The 27,841-nt window shown below is 45.4% G+C and overlaps 1 protein-coding gene across 2 annotated transcripts in view; it reads left to right on the forward strand.

Moving 5' to 3' along the window:
- Nucleotides 1–27,841, forward strand: part of KCNAB1 (potassium voltage-gated channel subfamily A regulatory beta subunit 1) — a 1,977,401-nt gene that overhangs the window by 673,555 nt on the left and 1,276,005 nt on the right. The window contains exon 1 of one of the 2 annotated variants that reach the window (XM_069618431.1): nt 7,714–9,012. The exons of the other annotated variant lie outside the window; for it this stretch is intronic. Within the exon in view, the coding sequence (XP_069474532.1) occupies nt 8,795–9,012 (218 nt within the window). The 5' untranslated portion in view covers nt 7,714–8,794. Of the gene's footprint in view, nt 1–7,713; nt 9,013–27,841 lie in introns of those variants that run through there. 2 annotated transcript variants of the gene reach the window in all.

The following is a 27,841-nucleotide window of genomic DNA, read 5'->3' on the forward strand; positions in this document are numbered from 1 at the left end:
GTAGACGATGACGAAAAGAAACAGCATATCCGAAAACACCCGAGCCATAAAGCGTTGGAAGATCGCTGGAGCATTAGCGAGTCTAAAGGGCATGACCTAGTATTCATAATGACCAAAGGGAGTTCTGAAGGCTGTCTTCCATTTGTCTCCTTCCCTAATACGGATCAGATGGTAGGCACCCCTGAGATACAATTTGGTGAATATTATGGCTCCTCTTACGGCTTCCAGGATATCTGAGATCAAGGGTAATGGATAACGATCTTTAAGGGTGCACTGATTTAGACCTCGATAATCAAGACAAGGTCTGAGTTCCTTGGTGTCTTTCTTAGGAACAAAAAAAACGTGAAGCCCCGGCTGGAGACTTGGATGGGCGTATGGTGCCGTTTTCTAGGTTAGTATCTAGGTATTCACGAAGGGCCTTTTTCTCGGGTTCAGACAGAATAAACATCCTTCCAAAGGGAATCACAGATGAAGGTTTGGTTTCAATAGCACAGTCTTCCGGCCTATGGGGTGGTAAGGCTTGGACAATAGCAGAAGAGAACACATCAACGTATTACTGGTAGGCTTTAGGAACCTGGACGATGTTGGAGAAGGTAAGAGGACCTTGCTGGGTTGTTGAACATTCTTCCGATGGTGTCGGAGAAAGATCCAGGAGTAGACAATGAGACATGCAAAATTCAGAACCTAGGAACAGGGAACCTGCTGGCCAATTGATGTATGGATTGTGTTTTTGTAGCCAGGGCATTCCCAATAAAATTGGGTAATGGGCAGATTTTATTATGTCAAACTTTATCTTCTCTCGATGATGGTTTATTGCAAGCTCGATTTCCTTGGTCTGAAGGGTTATAGGTCCAGAAGAGAGGGGTCTCCCATCAATTGCTTCTATGGGTTGCAAGGTGTTCCGGGATTCGTAGGGAATATGATGTTTAAGGACCCATTCTTGATCTATGAATATTCCCATGGCCCCACAGTCCACTAATTCCAGAATGGGGTAGGTTTCCTTCTTGGATGGCGATAGAAAGGCCTTTAAAATTACCAGAGAGTTTTGTCCAGGAGAGTTAAAGGATGGTATAGATGTGGAGCCTGCATCTCTCTCCCGAAACTGTGCTCCATCTAGGATCGGGAGCTGGCGTTTCCCGAACGCCGCGGAGGGGCTATTGGACATTCTCTGACTAAATGCTTGTCCGAGGCACAGTACATGCATAAGCCAGTATGGATCCTTTGCAACCTTTCTTGGGGGGATATGGGTCCACGGAAGGCCCCTAGTTGCATGGGTTCAGGTTCGTTTGTAGGAACAGAAGTATCTTCGGATTTCGAGGAGGTCTCTAAGGGGTTCTTCTGGAGGGGTGACTTGGTCTTCCTTTTCTCTGTCTTCCTCTCCTGGATGCAAAAATCAATCTGTAGAGCAAGATCCATAAGTGCCTGGTAAGAACTTGGACGTGGAACCCTGGCTAATTCATCCTTGACATTTTCATTTAGCCCTATTCGAAAGAGAGTGAAGCAAGCTTCAGCAGGCCAACCTGCTTCTTTAGCCAGTTGCTTGAATCGAGTCACATAAGTGAGCATGTCCTGAGAGCCTTGCTGAAAATCAAGTAAACGTTCTTGAGCACTAAAGACCTGTTCTGGGCGGTCAAACATGGTTTTAAGTGCTTGAATGAATCTGTCATAATCATCCAAGAGGGCATCTCCGGAATTAACTAATGGTGTGGCCCAGGCTAATGCATTCCCAGAAAGGTGTGAAATAATAAAGCCCACTTTAGCCCTGGGGGTGGAGAAATAATTAGGTTTAAAGGTAAAGTGAACCAAACAAGAATCCAGGAATCCACGGAGCGTTTTTTCAGAGCCATCATATTTCTCAACAATGCCGCCCAATAGCCCACTGTCTTTTGTGGCAGAGTCGCGGGATAGCACCAATTGCTTTAACGCAGTGTTCTCAGCTTCCAGGTTCTGCACTTCGGTCGTTAGTTCCTGCATGCCGCGCATAAGATCCTGGATGGCCGCCTCCATGTCTGTATCGACTTCGGTCAGGTGGCGTCTCAATCTGTCACAGGTTTCCCCCTTTCTCACCTGTTTTCGTTGTCTGATGACTTCTTTAGGAGGAGTCTTCTTTCGTATGGTTCGTGTCTTATACAAGCCCGCTCGGCCATCCTCGGCTTCCAGTGTTCGTTCAGCTTCGATGTCCGGGATCAAGAGAAAACTCCAGGAAATTCAGAAAAAGGATATGGAGCACGCAGAGGCGGAGCAGGGTTTCCGGGAAGGGCTGGATAAGAAGGAGGGAAGGTAGATTGGAAGAAGGGGTTCCAGGAACCAGGAAACAACAGAATAATACAAGTGAGAGTACAGAGCACACGTCCGGTCACAGCTAACAGCAGCGATGAGACGCGCAGGGCCGCGGGGGTGTGGCCTCTTTATAGAGTACGCTACGTAGAGCGTGAAGACTGGTGAGCAGCCTTATGAGCTTGCAGCCATGTTGGTAGTATTATGGAGTGTAATCCCCGACGTGTCAGGGACCAGGAGGCCCAGAAAGGGCAAGTTCGATGGTTCATGACAGGTTCACATGTTGAAGTTGGGGGGATGTGAGGAATTCGATCAAACGCATGAGGAAAGTGCGCTTGTCTGGGCTTTTTTGATTTTTTAATAATGAAAATGAATGATAGGAGATCAGCCTCTGAGAAATGTGCCAGGCCATTCCCCACATATTGTATCTGCTTCGCGCACAAAACACATAGACACGTGTACTCTGGGAAGACAAAGCCTACAGGCCCCATCTTCCCCTATCATATTCAGCTGGAATGTGACAGCCCCGGGTACATCAAAGCATCTCAAGAAGGAAGAAAGGCACACCTTCCGCCTAATTTAGATATCAATGGCCCCATGTATCTGCATTCCTTTTGTCTAGTCTGGCTGGTGGCAGTGTATACTAACGAGATAATTGAAGCAAGTCTAGAGGAGAGGCTCGATTGCTGGACAACAGGAAGGCAGGACTAACAGCCCTTTAGTATGAAATCTGTCAACTTGAAGCTGGTTCCCCCCTCTCTGTTTGAAAGGCAGGGAATGGCCTGTCTGGGCCCAGCAGTTGCCGCAGGTGTCCCTACAGAGCAGACCCCTTTCAGAGGGATGAAGGATGTTATTTGGGAGTCTGCTCCCAGCACATACTGCAAGGGAGACCTGCGCTTTATTCAAGAGTCACAGAGGGCTCAGTTAACCAGAGCAACGCTTTGATCTACAGCAAACAGGAAGATGGGTGGGACTTAGGTATGTGTTGTCACCCCTTGTCTGTCCTGTTGCAGATCAATCTGGTGCTGACCTCATGCATAACAGAAGAGTGTTTGTGGGCACCAAGGATTGGTTCATTAAGGTAGGCTTAGCCTGCACCAGTCACTGGGGCCTATTTGGCTTCGATAAAGGGCAGAACCCCTCACTTAGCAGATCATCTGACAACTTTGAAAGGAGTAAGAAGAAGAACTAATTTGGACTTGAGCTGAAGGTACAGTCTACCTTACATCTTCCGCCAGTGAAGGAAGGCCAGGAGTTCCAAGAGGGAAGCAAAAATCCCTCCCCTAAACATCTCCCGGGGAACAGAGGGAGATACCAGACTCAGAGGACAAGTCCAGCAGCTCCAGAACCAGTACCCAGCCAGCACACAGCGTGCCCTACTAGGTTCTGCCAGCAAGCTTCCTAGGTGGGAAGTGCTGGAGAGTCTCTGGACAAAGGACAAGGGTGTTGCCTGCAATCACTCCCCTGAGCTTTGGGCTGTCCGCCTTCAAAGGACAAAAGCCCTGTGAAGAAGCTAGGAGGAGTGCCACACAAGCATCATCCAAAGTCCATCTTTTAAGGACATTTTTGAGACAGTTGAGTCCTCGACCCGCATCTGGCTGCACCGCTGATTGTTGTCACTCCGCAGTCACAAGAACCATCCGAGACACCTCGACCAGCATTCCAGATCTGACAACCAGCAGAGAGACAATGATTCTTGCCCCTGAGCCACCGTGCCGGACAGCCTTCAGACTTCCGTCCAGCCTCACTTGCCAAACTGCCTGCCGCCTGGTACCCAAAGCTGTCTCACGCCACTAAATCTGCCTCAAGGGCTGTAAAGTTCCCTGGAATCGCCTCAATGGTGTCGAGCACCAAGAACATCTTCAGCACAAGGAACATTGTGGTACTGCCCCTAGAGACAGTTGCGAACCTTCGCCCCCTTGGTGCTGGAACCGAATAACCTTCAACAGAAAGACTGATTACTTTATCAACTACCCTCCTGTCAGTATCCAGAAAGCATCCCTTTCCTTCGTTAAACTGTCTGCCTCTATGTTTATTCACAGGATGGGTTGTATTTGTAGTGTGCTAGAACTGTCTGTTGTAGTAATGATAAAGTACATTTTTTATACAACCTTGACTGGACAGTCCCTTTTACCATTGTTTAATAATAGTTTTTTTCGCTGTGTTGCAACTAACCAACGATCCACGACCTTGCAGAGATAAGGCAGCCGTTCTGTCCACATTACCAAAATTGGAGAAGGAGGTCTTATAATTCACTTGTATTCCAATCTGTTCGGATCCCTTCTGGTGTACTAGAGCTGTGGGGTTGATTGGTGGTTTAGAAACTGATATTCATCCCTGGACCACTGGTGCCCCGGAAGTTGATTTGTCACAATCTGAAAGAAAATAGCCTTTTCTATCTGTGGCATGTATTTTTCATGTTGAGCCTTATATTTATTTTAATAAATTGTATCTCGCCATCACTGTTCATTTTATCATCATGATATGTTCATTCTTATCAAAAATGTTACTCTGTGTGTTTATTATTACAGCTACATCACATGCAATGCCCCAGCAGAAAGTGTATTTTTTTTGTTTACAAACAACCTTTTTTTAATGTGGCAGGTGCAAGTTGAATGCTGCTGTTCATTTTGTATTTCACAATGTACATTTTCAACTCCTTTCTGCAATCTGGTTTTATTTCTCCCATACTCCTTGCTTAAACTGCAGAAAACACACTACCTGCATTCACTAGGCACCTTGGTTGTGTTAAAGTTTGAGGCTTGCTTTACATTCTGCCAGTGTGCCTTTCCAACAGAAGAATGTATTTTGCATCAGAGGCCTAAACTGGCCTTTCTGTTAATTTTCCTGTGTGGAAAATATCCCAAAGCCTCAACCGCCTAAATATTAGAAAAGTCAGGCACCTCATTCTTTCAGCACCGCCAAGCATCTCTTAACCAGTCTTGTCTTCTCTAAACTGGACTTCTGTGCCAGCATCCTCTTTGGTCGCCCCAACTATGCTTTCTGTCCTCTCAACAAAATCATTAACTTTGCTACCAGGACTCTTTTTGAACTATCTCACTTCACACTCACTGCCTCATACCATCAGCAGGCTGGATGGCTAACAATGCAAAACAGGGGCAGATTTAAATTTATTCTCCCGGATCACAAATCTATCCTCAGTAAGGCACCACTGTATCTATCCTCCTCTCGCCAACTCTACAAGTCTTCTCGTAATCTCTGCCCTTCATCCTTGACTACTCTTGGTGCCCCTCACGCTCCCTGTGCTTCCTCTCGCTTCCGCTCCTTCTCTCTTCTTCCTCCTCTTTCATGGAATTTTCCCCCCCCCGGACATCTGAGAAAAGGTCCACACGGATTTCTTCAAAACCACACCGAAAGCCTACTTTCTCGTCCCCGAGTCACCCTAACCTAACACTCATCTGCTTGCTAGCTAACATTTTTCCCTTGTCTCTAACTTGACCCTGTCCCGCACTCCCTCTGCCTCCACTCTAGCACTTCGCACATCCTGCTCACATCCTTAGCACAGCTGGCCGTACCGCCTAACTGCACTTAAACATGTCCAATGTTCATTGTCCTTAATCAATGAGTGCCTACTTATGTGGTGACTGCTTCATTTACTCCCCTCTTTAATCTGGTCAGAATGTCCCTCAAACTCACCCTGTTGTAAGAAGCTCACTGCTTCCCATCAAATCTGATTTGTTATCGATTGTACGCTCTTTTGTTTTCAAAAAAGCGCTGTTCCACTGCATATCAATAAATAAATAAATATCTGGATGTTGGTAAGTTCAGTTACTACTCAATGGCCGACATGTCCATCTTAGCACAAATCGCCAACATCAATTTGCAAAACAGAAAGCGCTGTCTGAAAGTGAGACTATTAAGCAAATCTGCCTTTCATGGCAGAATCCATTCACGGGAGCTCTTTGGTTAAATCTTAAATAAACTGGGAGATTACCCTAGCAGATGGAAATCGGCCATGGAAGGCTTTAGTACGGCGCCATTGCCTGGTTTGCCCAGACTTGTTCCAGCATGTGCTGTGCGGAGAGTGTCAAGAATATCATTAAAGACATTGGGCCTCATTACGACTGTTGCGGTAAGGCAACGTTACAAGTTTGCTCGCGGGTGCCGCTCTGGACGCCTGGTCACACCAGGCGTGCAGAGCGGCACCCGCGAGCAGACCAGGATGGTAGCAACGGTACCGCTGCTACCCTCCTCCGCATTCCCATTGAGGCCTGCGGGGGCTCAAATTGGAATGGGGACATACCGGCTACGGGTCCCGCGAAAGGGAAATTACTGGGCCCTCCAAGGTCGGAATGGCCCGGTAATTCCCCTTTCGCAGGACCTGGACCCAGACCCGAGTTTGGGGATAGCCATGCCCCTTATTCAGGGCATGGCTACGTCCAAACTCGTAATGAGGCCCATTGAATGGCAACCCGCCCTTTTGCCCATCCATAAATGGAAGGATAACGTGGTGCACTCTATGGTTCTTTACTAGTGAGACAATATGGCAGCAGGGAGGATGATGTACAAGCATAACACCAACTGGCCAGAGGTGCGGTAGCTGTCCATTGAATGGATCTGGTTTTGCTGATTTAATAGCATTGATTGGCACTGGGATCCACAATGGCTGGCAACGCTGATGATGCCATGGAGAGGGCAGGATGGGCTCTTGCTGCATTTGAAACCTTAGGGGTTTATGTGGTTTCGTCGGCTCCAGTTTTTGTGCTGTAAGTTTGGGCGATATGCTTGGTAGTTCTCATGTTTTTTTTTAAATAAATTGGGGGTTGTAAAGACGAACTACCATATATAGGAAGACCAAACTTAAAACCTGGAGCCTGCGAAAGCACTTAAGGAATTCTATATGTGCTCACCCATGAGCGCGGTCACCCCGGCACTTACCTCCTCTACCCCTTTCCCTGCAGCACTTGCACGTTCTCAATACTCACAAGACATAGTAGGTTCGCTCTCCATTTTTCCTCCTGCTTTAGATATTGTATTTGCAATGAGTCCCACTCCCTTGATCCCTCCCTTCGCCCCGTGGGCGCTTTGAAACGGTGTGTTCTTGCTGTACAAGCGCCTAACAAGCAAACAATAAATAAATAAACAAACTAGACACTATTGCCAATTTGAAAATGTATGCCTCGCCCACATGTGAATGGGAGTCAGGCTGGGCAGATGTTCGCTGAGGCTTCACGGCATCAATGCTGTAGTAATTAAAACAAAAACAATACTAAATAAGACAAATGCACGTTTTTATATAGCGCTTCATATCGCATTCCCCCCACTTCTGAGCGCTGCAACTATTGCTCTTCTCAAAACCTAATTCAGTGGCCCCCAACTCCCTCCAGTAAAACTATCGATCACACACAGGCACGCAGCCCCCGCACGCACAGGCCCCGCAGCTGGCGTGGGAACTGCTGCGTGACTCAAAGCAGCCGATTCCAGCTGCAAACAAGGAAAGGTGCAGACTGCGTGACCCTGATGTATAGCACATTGGGGAGACTCGATATCCCTTTCCTAGACCTCATTTTCAGATAATGCTGGAAGTGAAAGATTTGTGACTATTGATTTACTGGCAAGGCTCCCAGATTAAACTAAACGGCCATGCCCTGTGATCGGAGTGGGTGGCACGGGTCAGTCGGCTTGCCCTGAGGTTCTCCTAGAGGCTGTGCCCGGCAGGCTCGGGTGTGAGGGGCCTCGGGGGGCTGGTGGAAGGAAGACCCGAGGCAAGGGAGCGCCTGAAGCCTCCGGCACACAGCGCACAGAAGCTGCTCTTGTGAGCCTGCGTTGGTTCCGTCGCTTGAGCGCGGGCGCAGGACGTGGCTGGCCGTCGTTACGCATCTTCAGCCGGTGACAGCTGCAGAATTGACTTTCCGGGAGGAATGTGGTGAAAGTGGCTGGCGTGCACGGCCAGGGCGCCGCTGCTCTGCTCTCTGCACGCCCACCCCCGAGTCTGCAGAATAGGGGGTCGCCGGAGCGAGGAGGGATCGCGGTGGCGTCTCGCGCTGTCTCTCCAGGGATCCGCCCGTGACCAGGGCATCCTTCGGCACCCGGGGCTTGCCTACTCAGCATTTCAGGACCCAGGGGGTGTCGGAGGGACCCCTTGCAGCGGCGAGCCTGCATTTAGGGGGGCTAGTCAGCGGTGATGGACCGGCTTTGGGATTTTTAAGCGCATGACAGGGCGCGCCTCCCTCTCTCTAAGCATCAACGATATTATTATTACTGCATGGAGCGAGTCCCCCATATTTGCTAATCCGCTCAATTTCCGCAAATTCAAAGCTAATCTGTTTACTTGCATCCCGGGGAAGCAGGGCAGGTTAGCAGTCCGTCCTGCAGCAGACTCAGCCGCTGGCACTCTCGCTCGCCAGCGAGGGTGGGGGCCCTCGCCCGAAGACTACTTAAACATCGAACTACTTTAACGTCGATGAGGATAACGTCGACAGGCTTCGGAGGCTGAACTGTTACAGTTTCATTCATTCGTGGAACTTAGGCGATCAAAGGTCTTCATCGGGGAAGGATGCAGGTCTCCATCGCCTGCACGGAGCACAACTTGAAGGGCCGCAATGGGGACGACAGGCACAGCAAGCAGAACTCCAGCGGGCCGAACGTGGTGAATGCCGCCCGGGCCCGGTTCCGCACCGTGGCCATCATAGCGCGCAGCCTGGGCACCTTCACGCCCCAGCACCACATCTCCCTCAAGGAATCCACCGCCAAGCAGACGGGCATGAAGTACAGGTATGGGCCATCACGTTGCGGCATGTGCGTGTAGCGGTTTGCCAGGTGCGAGCTGGACCTCGCAGCGCTATGGCAGTGTGATCCGTGGCTAAGAGACATAGGTGGGCTGGACGGAAGAAGTTTGGAGAGGTTCTCTCTCTAAACAGACCTGACAATTAACGATGCAATGAATGATTGCATTTAGCAATGCATGCTTTAGTTAATGGAACGCTTGTATCAATGAATGAATTAATGCATAGCTAATCTATGGACCAACTCTGATAAACCCTTGGACCGAGACTAAGCACCCTGCGGTAACTAACACAAGTCAAACATCACCTTTTATCCTTTTCTGAATTACCCTGCTCCGGCCTCAAATCAGAAAGTAGCGCCTTGAGGCGATTTAGAATCCACTCATGCACGCTTTCATTTGTGAAAAGGCGAGGACTTCCAGGCTGTAGAACCCGCCTCGGTGCCACCACTGCTCTGTGTCGGTGCCATCTGGTGAACGGGACAGTGCAGGTACTTCTCACCAACACAGTACCGTGCCATTGGGACGGTGCCAGGGATGCGTGGCATCACGTCAGTGTGTTTAATGGACCAGACCTCGGCGCTTAGCAGCCCTGCTGCATTCTGTTTAATCGGGCAGTACTTCCAATGGGACAGTGCCAGTGGCCATTAGCCCCGTTGCCACTCAGAGAGTGGCACAGCACGTATACCTACCAGCACTCTCCTGTGCACGCGGTGGGACAGCGCGCACGCTTCAAAGCACTGCATCACTCTCATTACGGACGCTGCACAAGTAGGTGCTTACAGTGGGGCAGTGCCAATAACCACGAGCCCCGCTGCTATATGCCACAGCGCCCCCCCATACCCATCAGCCCTGTGCAATACATGTATTGTACCAGTAAGCATATTTACCAGCCCTGCTGCCATGTAAGTATGTGCTTATAATGACACAGCAGCAGTGATTATAAGCACCGCGTTAAGGGTAGAGTGCTTATACTTATCGAGCCTCTGCATTAGGAGCATGTTGCCTACCCCTCGCCCTCACCCTAGCTTTCAAGTCGACTCTGCCCCCTCTCTATCACCGCTGAGTGTTCTATCCTAAACTCCTTTGCCGCTCTGACAGGCAAAGCGCTTCAGCGCCCTAACCCATGGCAGGAGGCACTAGAGAAATGCAAGATAGTGGGGTAGTGCATATATGCAACAGACCTACTGCAACATGCAGAATGCAACAGCCCAGCCATGCACTTTTGATGTGGCAGTGCCGTGGGTTGTTAGCCCTGCTGCAATGCTTCCTACAGTACATTGACAACACCTGGTTTTAATTGGGCGTTACCCATGCATTTCAGCCTGGATGCCTTTCCTTTAGCGGTGCAGCAGTCATACTTAGCAGCCTTCTGCAATACATTAATAGGGGCAGTGCAAGCACGTGCAGCCCTGCTACCAGGCCTTTAATGGGACAGTAGCAGTGCCCATTGGCCCGTCGTTTGATAGGGCAGTGCCGGGGCTAACTGATCAGCCCCCCTGCAATACACTTAGCGAGGCAGCAATCGATCGCGTCAGCTAAACTGCAATACTAGAAATGGGATTACAACATCAACCCAGATGCAGTATTTTCCAATGAACAGTAAGCATTCGTATCCGACCTCTGCAATATATGTAACAGGGCCTCGTCAGTACCTTTCAGCTTAGCAGAAAGACATTGAATTGGGCCGCACTGTTAACTCTGCTGCACAGTATTCAATGGAAAGACAATGCCACTTTTTAGTTCTCTCTAATACATTCCGGGGTACAGCCCTGTGCGTGTCTGGCAGCTGCAGCACTTTGCATGGGACATTGGCATCAGCCCTAGGGCATTGCCTTACATGGTAAAGTAATTACCCTTATCAGCCCCATGCAATGCACTATTATATGGGGCAGTATCAGCTCAGCAGCAATTTATATAATGGGGCAGCGATATCAGCACTGTTGCAAGATATGAGATGGAGAATAATCTCATTTGTCAGCACTCTTCATTATATACAGTGGGACAGTATCCGCTTTTGCCGGCCAGAAGCAACACTTTATGTGGCACAGTATTATCAGACCTGCAGTTACACCTCCACGGTTCAATAACATACTTATCAGCCCTCTGCAATACTCCTAGTGGACCTGCACAAGGTCTGCTCGGTTCACCCGCAATACTTTTGGTGTGGAAGTATAATCAGCCCCGCAACATTACTTCAGTGGGGCAGCATACTTACCAGAATTCTGCAATACATTGAAGGTGGCAGTATCAATATGTGTCAGCTCAACGGCAATATATTTAATGGGACAGCATTATTATCCCTGTTGCAAGAGGTTCGATCGAGCAGCTATGAGGCATGGGACAGCACCAGTGCTGGCAATACCTTTGCCCGGCACAATATTACCAGCCCTACAGCAATACATTCAATGGGGCTGTAATCATACGTATCAGCCCTGATATGTGCACGTAGCGGGAGACTATCAGTACTTTTTAGCTGTACAGCAATGCATTAAATGGGACAGCATTATCAACCCTGCTGCAACATTCTCGATGGGACAGCAATCATACGTTTCAGCACTCTCCAGTACACTCGGCAGGACAGTACCGATGCCGTCAGCCAGATACAATACTTTGCCCGGCACAGTATTATCAGACCTAGAGCAATACATTCAATGGTACAATGATCAAACTTAACAGCCCCTTTCAGTAGATGTATCAGGAGACTATCAGTACTTTTTAGCTGTGCAGCAATGCATTTAATGGGACAGCATTATAAAACCTGCTCGATGGGCTAGCAATCATATTTTTCATTCTTTGCCTGGCACAGTATTGTCAGACCTAGAGGAATGCATTCAATGCTACAATAATCAAACTTAACAGCCCCTTCCAGTGCATGTATCAGGAGACTAGCAGTACTTTTTAGCTGTGCAGCAATGCATTTAATGGGACAGCATTATAAAACCTGCTCGATGGGATAGCAATCATATTTTGAATTCTTTGCCTGGCACAGTATGGTCAGACCTACAGCAATACATTTAATTCTACAATAATCATATGTAGCCTTCCGCAGTGCATGTAGTGGGACACCATCACTACTTTTTAGCGAGCTCTGCAGCACTGCATTTACGGGCTGATTCATGGAATTATTTGCGCCAAAAAACAGGGATTTGTGCGCCATTCTGCCGCAAATCCCCCCTTAATGAGATAGCCTTGTCAACCCGGCTGCAAGTGCAATCCTACTTTTCAGCACGCTCCAGTACGTGCAGGGGCTCTATCAGATTGAAGCCCATTGCCTGCATGGGACCGCAAGCATTGTCACTGACATACTGTTGGTTCCCCTGCAGGCAATTATCATTTGTAACCAAACCTAGTGAAAAATGAACCAGTAAAACAAGACACAATTCCTTTACACTTTCACTTTACTCTCCATTTTGCGGAGCATGTAAAGGCCAACAGCCAGTAAGACTTTGGGGGCAGCATGTACAGTGGGTTCCTATGGAAGGCGCTTGCTTTTGGCAGGTGCTAAATGCAGGCAGAATTGAAAGCAGCTGAACCCCAGCAGGAAAATGCATTTTTGCATTAAGCCAGGTGCTGCTTGAAGTTGGCATCGTCATGCACAGTGGGAACGTTATTTCCATGCCCCCGATCTAAGATCATCTGCAGTGGGCCAGTCCAAGTGCTTAGAAGCTAGGGCTGGTTTTAGGCCCGGGCGGGCAGGGCGACCGCTAGGGGTGTCACATTAGCCCGCAGCCACGCCAGCTTGGGGAGTCTTTCAAGGGAAGGCGCCCTATTGCAGTGGTAACCTCCCTTCTCAACCACGGGAGCGGGGAGTTAAACAAAAATGTGGCACCGGGAAAGGGGGGCGCCGCATTTTTGTTTCATCGCCCGGGGCGCTGCCGCCACTCAGGCTGGCCCTGTTAGCAGCCCTCCCGCAATACATACACTGCGCCTGCACAGCCAATGCAGCCAATGGCGCAAGTCACATTCTCAAAGTGGCAATGAGTATGTGGACCTGCTTTCTTTTTCTGCGGTTAGAGACTGCTTTTAGGTGTATTTCGTGTATTTGTGATTTTTTTGTTTCACATTTTACTTTTTATGTTAATATTGGTCTGTTAAAGTGTTGTATGTACACATCACATTGGAATTGGTGTTAGCTGGGGATCTGTTCACACTTAATACATGTTTTTATCTACCTTATTAGATGTCCTCTATGTAGTGACTCAATACCTTCTCTTGTTACTGGTTTTGCATTCACTTTAATAGAATGTAACATGCACTTCTCAACTGTAGTGCACGATGTCTAATGTGGCAATGCTGGGATTTAGCAGCTTTTCTGAGATGAATGCAATGCAACAGCACCAACCATTCCGGCAGCAGTGCATTTTCTTTCAACACAGTCCACACCTCATAACTTCCCGCATTTGTTGCAACAGCACTAGACACTTTCAGCGCCGGCGCAGTACATTTTTCAACACGCCTGCAGCACTTTTTTTCAGGGCGGGCTGGTGCTTTTCAGCATGACTGTGAAATGTTTCATGGTAAAGTAGTTTCGTGCTCGCCAGCAATGCACGCTTAACGAGGCACTAGAGGCACTTTCCAGTGATGCAAAGAAACCCTTTATTGGACAGAGCCAAGGCATATGAGAATGACTTCTCTCCATTACATGAGTCAGTGCCACCACTTCTCTGCATAGGTTCAAAACTGGCAACTGGACAGCACTGGTTTCGGGAGGATAGCTCAGGGGCAGTGCGCTCAGGGACTTCATTTAGGGGTCGCCAGAGGTTGCAAAAAATAAGAACAGGAGTGCCACAAGTCTAACCCTTTCAGCACTGACCCTAAATAAGAAAGAATAGGGATACCAAATAATGTGTCCTTCTGGAATTCTATACAACAATTGCTAAACTCATTAAATGATTATTTCAGGCACACTTCAGGGAGTGAGTCACTGATTTAGTCTGTTCTTTAACGCCTCAACTCAGCCTTTCATCCTTCTGAGGTCGATAAATGAGTACCAATACAGGTTGGGGGATATTGGGTGTATATTTTTTCTGTATAAAGCGCTTAAGCGTAAGTGCTACATAGTAACACATCATTATCATTTGGTCATGGACGTCTGCTTGCATTCACAGTAATTTGGTAATATGGGCCTATACACACTGATATTAAGGATACATATGGCGATCTATTCTTCTATGAAATGTACATCGCATTATAGTGATATCGTAAACATATTTTTCGTAGTGTACAATGGTATGTGATGCGACTTCCTGTTTTGTCCACGGGTGAAAGGTTGTGTTCCATCGCTTCCTGCGATATCACTTCGGGGTGGATTCAAATGACATCACTTCCTGTTATGTCATCAGGGGCCAAGGGTCGTGTGATTTCACTTCCGCTACCCCTGGCATTTTGGTGAAAGGACGTCTCTGAGTGTGCTCACCTTGAAAGCAAAACGATGCAGAGCAGCACCGGTTTGATCCCCGAGTCCTGCACTTAGAAACCTCTGGGTATTAAGCGTGTTATAAATAACTAATTACAATGTCTTCAATATGTTGCACTGGACGGCATCAGCACTTCTACACATAACTCTGCTCCAATGACAACGTCTACCATCTGCACGTTTTCACTGTTTCTCCACAGGTATTGAACATATTGAAGAAAGAACATTCAAGGAACACTGGACTCTGTGGGCCTGATTCACGGACGTGTTTTAACATGGGAATGTCCCACTGAAAACAGTTTTGTAAATCAGGCCCGACATGTCTGATTCTGGAAGAACCACAGCGCCTTTCTTGTGATTATGTGGAATAATGACGTGGTCGCAGTTGGTTTATACATGATAGCACCAGGATTCCTATGTTAAGCAAATGTTCCACTTACAGATGCCAGATATCAAAACAAAACAGAACACTGATTCTAATGCTGTTTGCTAAACCAAGCCAACAGTGTGAAATGATTACACACATACACCTGAGAGTTCTATATATATATGGGATAAAGTACCCCCTACCATACGTTCAAAGGATATTGCAAGTCACAGAGGAGTTGCGTAAACAAGCAGAGGACCAAAGCCCAAGACAGAGTTCCTTTATAAGGTCAGGGAACTGCAGGGTGACTTGTGCTATCCTGTCTACATATTGTAGGAGCATTTTAGTCCTTATAAAACACGCCCACACTCTGGAATCACTTTTAATACCTGGCCTCTTGCCCAATCTAATGCCAGAGTTGTTGCAGTAGCTGATGCAATATTCCATGCAGAACCTGTTCGGGTTAAAAGCGCCCACTGTGCTGCAGAAAAAGAGTTGAAGCAGTTTAATGCATTGCACAAATACGTTGTGTGCTTTGCGCTATAATAGCGTGCAGATATATTCTTGCTCTCGTGTTAAACTTCAGCAGTGCACACAATAAACATGCTACCATTAAAAGTTCCCTATCAATTAATATCCGCGAATTGTCACAGAAAACTATTGTACAAGATGGGAATTTGAAAACCTTGTCATGGCTTTACTTAAGGGCCACAGTGACAGCTGGAATTCCGCTCTGTGTTGGCTCAAGCCGCAGGCATTGTGACACTGCAACCAAACTGTAATAACTGACCACGGTGGATACATGATGTCATTTTCTTATTACAGGTCATACATAACTAGCCTGTAATGATACCATTATTTATAAGCATGTATGGCGTTATGGCAGGGTGCTGTGCATTATATTATGCAATATGCTTGTATGTTTAGTTGAAATCCACAATCGAGCTCTAGTGGCCATTGCTCTGGCAGTTGGTCCTCTCCAAACATGGCTGGGAGGTGAAGTATTCGCTGCCGGCTCAAGGTGCACTCAGGGGGTGCGGCTGCACAAGAGCACCCCTGCCCTTCCCCCCGGCACAGCAAATAAAGGGCGCCTTGCCTCCAGTTTACATGACACTGAGCGTGAGGCTCCAGCTCAGTGTCATGTAAACTTAAGTATCGGTCTGGCCCAGAGCCAATTAAAGAACCATGCTGCACCCTTAAACACACTTAGCAAGAACAGCAGGGGGCTCAGTTCTGTTACAAGTATCAGCCGAATAACAGCACTGAGCCCCCAGCTGCTTCATATCTAAAGGGGGCAGGGGCATTGAGAAATCTTGCACAGGGCGCTGACAGATCTGGGGCCGGCACTGGAACTATTCCCATGTGAAAGGGACTAGTGACAACCATGATACTCAGCAGAGGCATTGCTAGGGGGGGGCTGAGGGGAGTATAACCCTGGATCTTTTGGTTGTTGCCCCGGATAGAAGCCCAGGAGCTACAACCAAAAGGCTAGCTAGTCCCGAGTCCCGACAGTCTCTACATTAGCGCAGCCCCGGCCCTACTCCAGACCTAGCACCACCCCTGATACTCAGCACTGCTGGGTTCCTTACATTGGGAATACGAACTACAGACAGAATTCTGCAGCAGGTGCATTAGCCCTCTGTTCTCTCTTGCCTGCAACGGCAATGCGCATTCCGTTGCTTCTACGGCTCGATTGTTGTCTCTTTTTTTTTTAAGTTTACGGAACCCACCTCTGAAGATGAAGACACTGAGCATGTTCTGGGACCCTGTTTTGCAACCGTTTCCATCGTCGTCAAATGGCGCTTAAGTAAAGCTTAATTAAATCGCAATTAGGTCACGGTGCGCGCGCCCCCAGCGTCAAAAGGCGGATTATTTGCAAATGTTCATTACTTTGTTCAACGACAGCTTTCGTCCACACATTTACCTCCCCCTAGTTACACGAGGTTGTGTACATGGGAGTGAGTCTACTAACATCTCATTACGCACAGACACACACAGACGGTACTATCAATACTCCTGCCCTACTTGCTTGCAGAGGCCTGGCAATGCGTTCTTTCATTGTGTGTTCATTACATTAATCACGGGGGTTGAACACCCCACTTCAGCTGCAGCTGCTCTTGCATAACTGTACTTGAAAGTAAATAGGAGAGAAGACGTATTTGTTCCTTCCAGCTGCAGAGATGACTTGGGGGAGCTGTCTTCTGTGTGTCTGCTGTGATTAAGCATAGCATTTTATTGGCAATTAGCACCCTGATGGGGCGCTAGCCAATCAGGATGCACGGGAACGCTGGCTGTACTGTATGGTACAAGCCTGTGTTCCAAGCAGCCTGGGAAGCCAGTGCCCCCTCCTTTCCCTTCCCCCTACACTTTAGCAACTGTGTAGTTTCCTGCATCGGTGCTAATGGTGCATTTTTTTTGTAAGTAAAAAAAAGAAACTTACCTTGGTGGCGCGGCCCGGTGCGGCGCAGTGCTGCTTTCACTGAAGTCCGTTTTCATGTGGAAGACGCCACAGTCATCAACAGTGAAAACAGACTTGGTGGTTGCCAGCAATGCCCGGCACCAGGTGGCACAGGCAAAGGAAAGTGTCTTTTTGTATAAAAGACACCATTAGTACCCACATAGAGACGTACACGGGTGCTAATGGCAAAATGACCCTTGATGGCAGGCTGACCCTCTCGGTAACGGCACTGCCGCTATCGTTGAGGGATCCTTGCTTCGCTCTGGCCCTTAACTTGGAGGCCGGGCCGTTACTGAAAGGTTCAGACCACTACCTCGGGACATGTCACCTCATTACAACATGCTTGCATGAAGCTTGGCCCCCGGACACAGTACGAATCATGGGGACGGTTCTACAAATACCCCAATCCCTCAGGATTACCAGACATGTTTACAAGTTTTTCTGAGAGTCTTGATATAACCATTTGGTTGATCAGAAAATTCAGGTGTCCAATCAAAATGAGGCCATACTTGCACTGGCTGAAAAGTAAGAAAAGTGCTTGGAAGTGGCCTCAAACTGACACGCAGCACATAGTTTGTCATCAGCTATACTAACCACTAAGGAAATTCGCACACTTGCTAATCAACCCACACAGCCACCCATCAATTGTCCAACCAGCAACCGTCCTGCAGAAACAAAAACAAGATATTCTTTGAAACCCGTACAAATCACCATTAATCAGAACAACCAATCATCAACACATACAACCACCCATGAACCGTAACACTATCACTTGAAACTTACAACCAACCATTAATCAGAACAACCAATCATCAACACACACAACCACCGATGAACCGTAACACTATCACTTGAAACCCATACAACCCACCATTAATCAGAACAACCAATCATCAACACACACAATCACCTATGAACCGTAACACTATCACTTGAAACACGTACAATCCACCATTAATCATAACAACCAGTCATCAACACACACAACCACCGATGAATCGTAACACTATCACTTGAAACCCGTACAACCCACCATTAATCAGAAGAACCAAATATCAACACACACAGCCACCCATGAACCGTAACACTATCACTTGAAACCCGTACAACCCACCATTAATCAGAAGAACCAAATATCAATACACACAACCACCCATGAACCGTAACACTATCACTTGAAACCCATACAACCCACCATTAATCAGAACAACCAATCATCAACACACACAGCCACCCATGAACCGTAACACTATCACTTGAAACCCGTACAACCCACCATTAATCAGAGCAACCAATCATCAACACACACAACCACCCAAGAACTGTAACACTATCATTTGAAACCCGTACAACCCACCATTAATCAAAACAACCAATCATCAACACACACAATCACCCATGAACCGTAACACTATCACTTGAAACCCGTACAACCCACCATTAATCATAACAATCAATCATTAACACACATAGCCACCCATGAACCGTAACACTACAGTTATTCAATCTTCACTACTACACGTGCTTATAAACCCAACACACACATGACTTGAAGAACCAAAAACACTCAAGCAAAGAATTGCTACAACACTTCCTTGCTCCTGCTCCTCAGAACAACATCTGATTTCTGGGACATGAAACCACACTGCTGCAGCCCAATGTTTCAGCACAAGCTCACTACAACTGACACACAAGCATGCATCACAGAAGCCTTGAAATCTGGAGCACACCTGAGCCAGAGGCAGTCACATCATACAGTGTGGGGGGTGTAGCACCAGGGTTCACCCCCTGGGGCAATGCTCCCTGAGAGCATTTCATCCCAGGCAAAACATGCAATTCTGTGCTTTAATCATACAACATAACACAACATACCACAATAGGGCTGCAGAGTTATCCTTCTCTTCAATAACAGGTATCTTAAGCTATAAATACATATTTAGAAAAAATGAAACAAAGCGAGTTTAATGGCACAGCCGGGCCATGCTACCAGAATTTGGTACTTATTTGAAGCAGCCATGAAGAAATACAAGGTCTTGACTGGTGACTAAGTGTCTCTGATTTCATCATTTTGTAGCTGTGTCTGGCACATCTAAAAATAAAAGAAAAATAAAGTGATAAACTGAATCCTTACAAGGAAAAGCTGAATGCCGGGTTGGAGGGTCAAAGTTTAAAGAGGGAAAGGGAACAGAAGCCCACCCAAAAGGAATGTACTGTTGTGTTTGCGTTGTCAATATAAAATGGTGGCGGAGTGTGTATATTGGGCTTTGCGTCACCTCTAGTATGCATAGACCGACACCGTGTCATCAGTAAACTGCCAGGGGAGTGGGCTGTATGACATGCCACCTGTCCCTGCAGATCCAGAGTCCCCTCCAGACCTCCATGTGAAACAGGGGACCATCCAACATTGGGACCCACAGTATCCTCTGAACAGACTGGTACGAAGTGGCACTGGGTAGCCCCTTCTCATAGGAGGCCTTGACTGCATCAGATTTGGAGCTCGACCAGGCAGAGATGTCTCATTCTCCTGAGAGCCCCTGGGAGGCCAGCATTCGGTTTCTGGGCCAGAGTATCAGGAAATGTGGAGGAGTGGAGCCAAGGGGCTGGGTAAAAAAGAGTAATACAACAAACCGTCTATTGGCATGTGCAGTCATGAGAATGTAAGTCAAGGGTACCTAGTACGAGTGTGCATTGGGGCGCTGTCAACCACTAACAATTTTGATACCATTTGAATGCCACTGCCCTAAAATCTGGGGTGCAGCACCCTCGGGAAATTCATAAGTTGGCTCCCCTGGTGTTTGTGCATGTTTGCATGGCTATGTGTGCATTTAGGGCTGTCTAGCCAATGTGGCAGTTTGGGGGTACTCAGAGTGATATGAGATAGACTGTTTTCAGCGCAGGCCTATATTGGTGAGACAAATTGCATGTTTTGCTTTTGGGCGCTTACTGCATGATGGGGACAGCATGGCCCTATATTATGGGTGGATACAAAGGGTCATGATGTGCTTTGTGCATTAGTGCCATGAAGGGGGGGAGTTTTTTTTTTATATATTGTTGAGGCAGCCCCCATGATTTGCTTTGGGGATACAGAACATGAAACGTGGCAATGGTGCCATATACGTTTGAGACAAGCCGCATGGCTATCACTGGGTGCAACAAGCATGAAAGGAGGGCAGAGTTAGCATACATACGGCCTCAATACGACTTTGGAGGCAGCCATGCTTAATAAGGGCATGGCTGCCTCCAAAACCGTGTCCTGGTCCGGGTTCCCTGAATGGGGAATTACCGGGCCATTCCGAGTTTGGCGGGCCCGGTAATTCCTCCCTCAGGGAACCCGGGCCCGGACCTTCCCCATTCCCATTTGAGCCCCCATAGGGCTCAATGGGAATGGGCACGGGAGCTAACAACGGGCCGATTGCAACGAGGGAACCTCGTAATATTGCGGAATGGGTTTAACGGTTCCGCCACCATTAGCGCCACCCGTTGACCCATTCCGCAATACATATAATGAGGCCCATAGTTTATAAGCCTCCATAGTCTTTTTTGGGTATATGCAACATAAAAGGGGGCAGTGCTGGCATATTCTTACGGCAGAACTCCCGATCTGATTTGTGCACTAGAAGCATGCAAATTCCTTTTACAGTGGCAAAACCTGCACATATGGTTAAGACAATCCTGGTGACTTTCTTTGGACCCATTAAGCAAGAAATGGGGGCAACACTGGCATATTCTGTGGACAAACCTTATGATATGGTTAGCTACAATCGGCAGGAAAAAGTGGCCGCACTGGTACGCTCTGTTCACAAACCTCATACTCTGTTTTGGGCATAACCTGCTTGAAAATGAGTCAATGTTGGCATAGGTTTTTATTTTGATACATGTCTGATTAGTTTTCTTTCGGCACAGAAAGCATGAACATGTGTTGCAAATGCTCCTGTGTACATTTGGTAAGCTGTCATTGATTGGGATCATGTATACTTTGTGCTACTGAACTAATTGTCACTGTCACCCCTTTTGTTTAATCCTTACACAAGACCTCTTATGGATATTTTCAGGGCATTTGACTTACATTTTCATTCATACGCCAACGATACACAGACTTTCTTGAAAGTCTGTAATTCTGAGGAATGCGCCAGAGCTTAGATGGAATCAGTATCTGGATGTTTCAAATCCTCCTGCAACTTAACGCCAACAAAACCAAGATCCAGTGGCGTATTTAGGCATTCTGCTGCCTAGACCCAAATAAGTGCATGCACTCCCCCACTTTACTCCACCTCTTCCATACTCTTCACTTTCACCTGATTACGTCCCTTCAACAAAGTCTGTCCGAAATGACCAAACTACGCCCCTTTACCCCATTTTGTCCCCCATTTTGGCTCCATAACATTATAAGGACGTTTTTAAGGTTTCTCGGATTAGGAAGTTATTACTACCTCTCTATTAATTCAAGCCTGTCATCTTCTATGTTATGTTAGTTGAAAGAGTGTTTTCTGATCCCTGCTGCCTAAGATTTGGGGAAGGCAGTGTGTCCTACAGTTGAGCGCACTAGAGGTAATTCTTACAGCTAATTGTCTACTTTTGGTTAGGTCCAAAATCAATCTTTTAGAGGAGGCGATAAGAACATAATCTGTCTGCCAACTGGACACAAGTGAGAGAAGGTTGGATCGTGGAATTTTGGTTTCAATGCTAATATGTGGTTTCTCTCACTAATGGCCTGCTGTCACTGTATGAGAAGCAGCTAGTCTGGTCCTTATATTTTAATGCAACATAACTCAATTTATACATCGGGTCTTGTCAAATGGTAAAGTTTACATATGAATTATATGCAAGGGGTACAGGTACATCTTATACAAATTCTGAATACAATGTACTCAACCCCCTTTTCATGGTTACAGCTCTGGAGTTAGTAGGGGGCAAAATGGAAATAAGGCAAGTTACCTGCTGCAGCCAATGTACCCCCAGCCCCTTGGGCTGGAACACCATTAAAGTATGGCAAAATCACAAGTGAAGTTTGTAAACACTGCCTGGGCATAAACATCTCAGTATAGTAAAACCAGTTGGAGAAGGTTCTTGGAATCTTTGGCTGTGCATTCTCACAGTGCAGTAATGGATCAGTACGACCCTCAACATTCATGTGTAGGAAGTAAAAGCATTCCTCGTAGCTGCACAATGCAGGCACCTTTTATAACAAATGAAGTGGTACATACTGTTTACATCATTGCTGTTTGTGCAATTGTTCATAATACGCAATGCTCCAAGAGTAAAATTGAGCAATGGATCTGGCGTTCCAGCACAATATTACCTTTGTGAGTGTGCTTTGGGCTGTGGGTCTTGCCAGTTTGCGTTTAAGGTAATTTAAAAGGTTTGCTAACTCCGTAGATTTGGTTGGATTGTACAATATTTAGGAACATTTTGAGATGTGTGAGTATAGATATGGATGTCCTGCTGTCATTTAAATTACTGTGAGAATTCTGTGCTTGACTTAAGCATAGGCATACGTTTTATATTGTAAAATGATGCATCTTTTTTAACCTTTAATTTTACCGAAGGGAAAAGCTTATTTTTTGCCACTGTTTAAAAAATGCATCTTGTGTATATATATATATATATATATATATATATATATATATATATATCTCAAAGTGTGTTTGTATGTTCAGGGTTGGCTCCAACCCCATAACAGATGGTGGGCTGAAATGTTGGTCGAAGGTCAGCATACCACTATTAGGTGTACTGGTGATATAGTGAAATCCGACCAACTCACCCATTCACCCTGCACAGGGCGGGGTCTGGCCCTGTGCTATCTGTATAGGCGATTCTGGGAGATTGCCGATTTTGCGATTGTTGTCTCCAGCTCCACAACATTTGGTGGGCTGAAATTTTGGCCTGTGGTAGGCATACCAGTCTGGGGTGTACTGGTGATTGTGAAATCTGACCAACCCATCCACTCGTCCTGCACACTGTACTATCAGTATAGGTGATTTCAGGAGATTGCCAATTGTGCTGTCTGGGGTTTACTGGCGATGGTGAAATGTTACCAACACCACTCATATGCCCTGCACAGGGGTGGAGCAGGGTCCGGCCCTGTGCTATCAGTATATGCGATTTTGGGAGATTGACAATTTTGGGATTTTTCAAAAATAGGAAGTTATGACACAATGAAACATACACAAGACTATAGCAGACCCCCACATGCATGTCAGCTACAGCCCGGGCAACGCCGGGTGGTACTGCTAGTTTGAATATAAAGGTGATTACTGAACACATTGTATGTCTGTATTGATTAGAAAGAACTCCAAAGATAATGGCACCAATTAAACCAATGAGGTTTTGGCAGTTTTGCATATTAAAGAGCATTTTGTGAGGATAAGATTGACCAAAGAGCTTTATATCTTTCATATATATATGTGAGAATTGTATGACTGAATCCCTAAATACCCAAAGCACGCTTCATTTGCTACGAGTTTCATGTTTTTTTAAAAAACAAAAATCACCCTAACACTAAAGCCTTTGTAAACATCAAGCATGTATACAAGTTTGACCATCAGCGACTCTAGCTGTCAGAGTGTAATGACTGCTAACAGTTCAAAATGACTCACATTGTGGTGGATCGACCAGACTTGGGAAAACAAAATCAGCTTTATATTTAAAAAATAACAACCAGTAAATTGAAAATGAACTTCAATAAAATGTCGCTCGCTGGCCTAGGCGGCCTTGTTGTAAATATGTCTATGCCGAGGTGGCATTGTTTGGACCCAAACATCTGATAACTGATGTCTCTAAAAGTGCCCCCCTCTCTTTTTTCGGTTGAAGCTTTACCTTTGCCCCCAAACTCAAAAACCTGTGATGCATTTGGCAGGCAACTATCGATAATGGAAACAAGGTGGGAGCCAAGGTTCAATCAGCGTTTTACTCTTTGTGGCTGCTATGCTGATCATTCTTTGGTAGTGGGGGCCTTAGTTAACTCTTGTCTCTTGAAACAGTTGTTGAGACTCCACAGAGCACAAAAGGCCACATTGAGGTTAATTTCTAAAGTCACAAAATTGACTACTAAATCGTCACTCCACAGATCTTTACATTGGCTCCCAGTGAAGGAGAGGATTGATTTTAAAATGCTCTGTCTAGTTTTAAGATGTTTGCCTGGTTTGGTAACATCATGCCTGGCAGAGAAATGTAAATGGTACCAACCAAGCCGCTCATTGAGATCCTCTGATAAGTTACTACTCGTTCCATTGTCTCAATCTGTGTTTAGAGGAGATCGGCGTTTCAGGCTCTATGGTCCCAGACTCTGGATCTCCCTGCAATGGATATTATAAAACCTGACTGATTTAACTCGATTTTCGTAAACCGCTCAAAACTTTCCTGTTCAATTAAGTTTATGGTCAAATGGTCTTAGTTCTCTTTTTCCTTTCTCTGTCTAAACCTTCCTTCTGATGATACAGAATGTAGTCAAACTACGTATGTTGTCACCTGCACCCAGATGCAGTTTGTTCTGCCAGGTTCAGTGCTACATAAATATTTCAAAATTCAAAAATGAAATTGTACACTTCATAGATATTTACCTAATTTCCTTAACATTTGATGCAAAATAGGCAATTTCATGCATTTAAAGGAGTTCTTAGGGGGAACCTCTCAAAAAAGTTTCGAGTTCATTCAGACTTGCTCCCTAAATTCCCTTACTTGGGCCAACTGTGGGAAAACATTAATGTTCTCTTGCACGTTAACCCTCTAATTTTGCGCAATGTTACGGCATAACAATACCTTCATCAGGTGCATTAGTGGTCAAAAATAAAATAACAAACACAAAATTACACACTTTGTAACATACTGGCCAATTGTCCTGCAGCAAAACGAGATTTGAAACATTGCAACATTCATCTTCCAAAGTGGATAGTTTCATTCAACTCACACTCATTCAGGGTTTGCTTGAGAATGCCTTTCATTGCGCAAACTCTATGCAGTGTGAGCTCTTTGCCAAAGTGCTATCTTTTCACTATTTCAGTTGACAGCTTCCTTTGTTACATAAAATTGTGTTCGTAGATCTTTCATAACACAACACAGATACATAGTTACACAAGCACAATGCACAACTGGACACTTATTGAAAAGCTTATGAGGAAAACAATGCATACAATGTGCTCAGATACCTAAGTCCCAAACTGTTAAAAGAGGTTAGCCTATCAAAATGTGACATGTCTCAAGGGAACTGTAACTCTTAATATAGTACGTTGGTCCCCACAGGCTCAAACATATAGCTGATGTGTTACAGAGCGCTTCACTTGCTCAGAAAAGAAAGGACAAAACAGAGTTCTTCAACCCCTTTATTCTAATATAAGTATATTCAAAAGCCTTCTAATTGCATCAAGATAACAACTTCGACCCTTTGTGATAAGGTTGATTGGAGGTACAGCTCAATTCAGTACAGCTTTCATGAAAAAGTACTCTGACTCAAAATATCAATTCTTCTTGTGTTTTCCAAACTTTGGTACAGTATTTGTTTAAAATCTATTCAAACATGTTAATTGGTACATTTTCCATAAGAAGACCTGTCATAATTTCAGAAACTGTGTTAAAAAAACATCCACATGTGTGCTATGGCTACTGTATTCAATGAAACCAGGTCTAATTAATGCATTCATCCATTCCTTGTTGTGGCAATGTATACATCCATTGGATGCCTTGCCTTTGTGGAACACTTTGGTCCCTACTCTGGGATGGTTTGGTACAATATTGACAATCATGTATCTTATTTGAACTATTGTATGATTGGCGTCTGTAAAATGCTGAGCTATTCAAGATGTTATTTTCTTGCATCGAATATCTGATTTATGATCCATAATCCTGTCTTAAGATCATCTTGGTTCCCCTGCCTATCTTTTCCACTGCGACTTTCAGAACATAGATTACAAAATCAGTAACGAAGTTGGCATAGGAGGTCATTTAAAAATCTTTAAACGCAAATGGAGGACTGATTTTATCATACGTAATAACATTATTGCAAGTGCTGCATTTTAGGAAAGGAAAGGGTTTTCCTTTTAGAGAGCGAAATATTTGTTGTAGATTTATGGTCGATACCAAATCTACTCTGGTGAGTTTATTACACATTTATTTGATCTTTTATTGACATAATAGTGGGAAATGGACCAACATTTAAGAATATTGTGTTTAGCTGTCATCATCATGGGACCCAAGAGTGATGACAAAAGTCACCGTCACCAGACGTTTTTTGAACTTGACTTAGACGACAAGTGGATTTGTTCTGAGTTTGAGATTTCTTTTACAGATGATTCTAAAATGCCCTGAGGGTACCCCCTTTGAGCAAGTTATTAACCATGTTAGAAGCTTCACTTTGAAAAGCAGCATCATCAGATGTAATGGAATCGATCTGTAAGAACTCACAATAAGGTAGCTTGTGTTTCAAAGTTGCTGGATGATGTCATTGACAATTAGTGTGGTGTCAGTACTTTTATGGAATTGTTTCACAGGGAGCATCCCGCCACACAGTGGTGTCAAGAAAAGCAATGGAGATTCCTCCAACAGCAAGATAACAATTACAAAAGTGTGTATTTGGTTGAGCCAGTTATCAAAATCTTCCAACTCTATTGAAACCTTTCATCGAATCGTAAAAAAATAACAATGTATATTGATCAATAAACTATTTCTTCCGGCCACAGTGATTCAGTAAAATGTAATGTAATGATGATGAAAATTCGCTGCAAATTGTGCCTCAACTGAGCATCCTCTTAGCTGCTTAATAGAGCATTTTACCACAGCAAGAAATATTCAATACATAAGACAACAATCACAGTAGATAACCCTGATATACTTCTGACAGAGCTTCGCAAATTCAACATTTTGTCAGAGTTTCGAGTCTTTCTGTCTGGTAAATAGTAGTCTAAAGGCTCTTAATGTCTAATGACACTAATATGATCTGATCCCATTTATATTGAAGTTTCTCAATCCTTGACAAGATAACAGTGGTGTCTTTTAAGAAACTATCATCATTCTCAATGGCTTGGTATTTTTTTTAAAGTACTGTCCTGACCAGCACGTCACAACACACTTATTCTCTATACAATTATAGGTCTGCCTTTTTGGTTTAACGTAGATTTGTGGATTTTTGGTAAGCTGTAGAATAATGACTTAGTAGGTTTGTCAGGACACACAAAAACATTTGTCACATCAGAAATCCATTCTGTTTGTTTTGCAACATTCAATTTTTCTGAAGACAAGTTGATGTTGTGGAAGGTGTATTTTTATGCAATGATTTCTATTTGCTGGCATCAGTCAATTGCAACATAGTTTCTTGATTATACTTGTCAATATCCCTTGTCTGCTTGTTTCGTAATGACAGAATACGCCACATACTTGAGTTGTTGAAAAGGGACAATTCATCTTTGGAACTAATGGTATGTTACAATTTGTGTGTTAAATTAAGGCAGCTACTTCATTGGTGACTACCTTGGTAAATGCGTTAAACGTTTTATTTGTAGTGCCTGGAAAAATATGATTTTAGTTGTAAAAACTCTTTATAGATTGGTTTGTAGTGTTTCAGATGTTTCCATGGCTCAAAACACT

The sequence above is a fragment of the Ambystoma mexicanum genome, chromosome 10 (genome assembly GCF_040938575.1).
Source record: "Ambystoma mexicanum isolate Mex_15411 chromosome 10, UKY_AmexF1_1, whole genome shotgun sequence".
NCBI lineage: Eukaryota > Metazoa > Chordata > Amphibia > Caudata > Ambystomatidae > Ambystoma > Ambystoma mexicanum.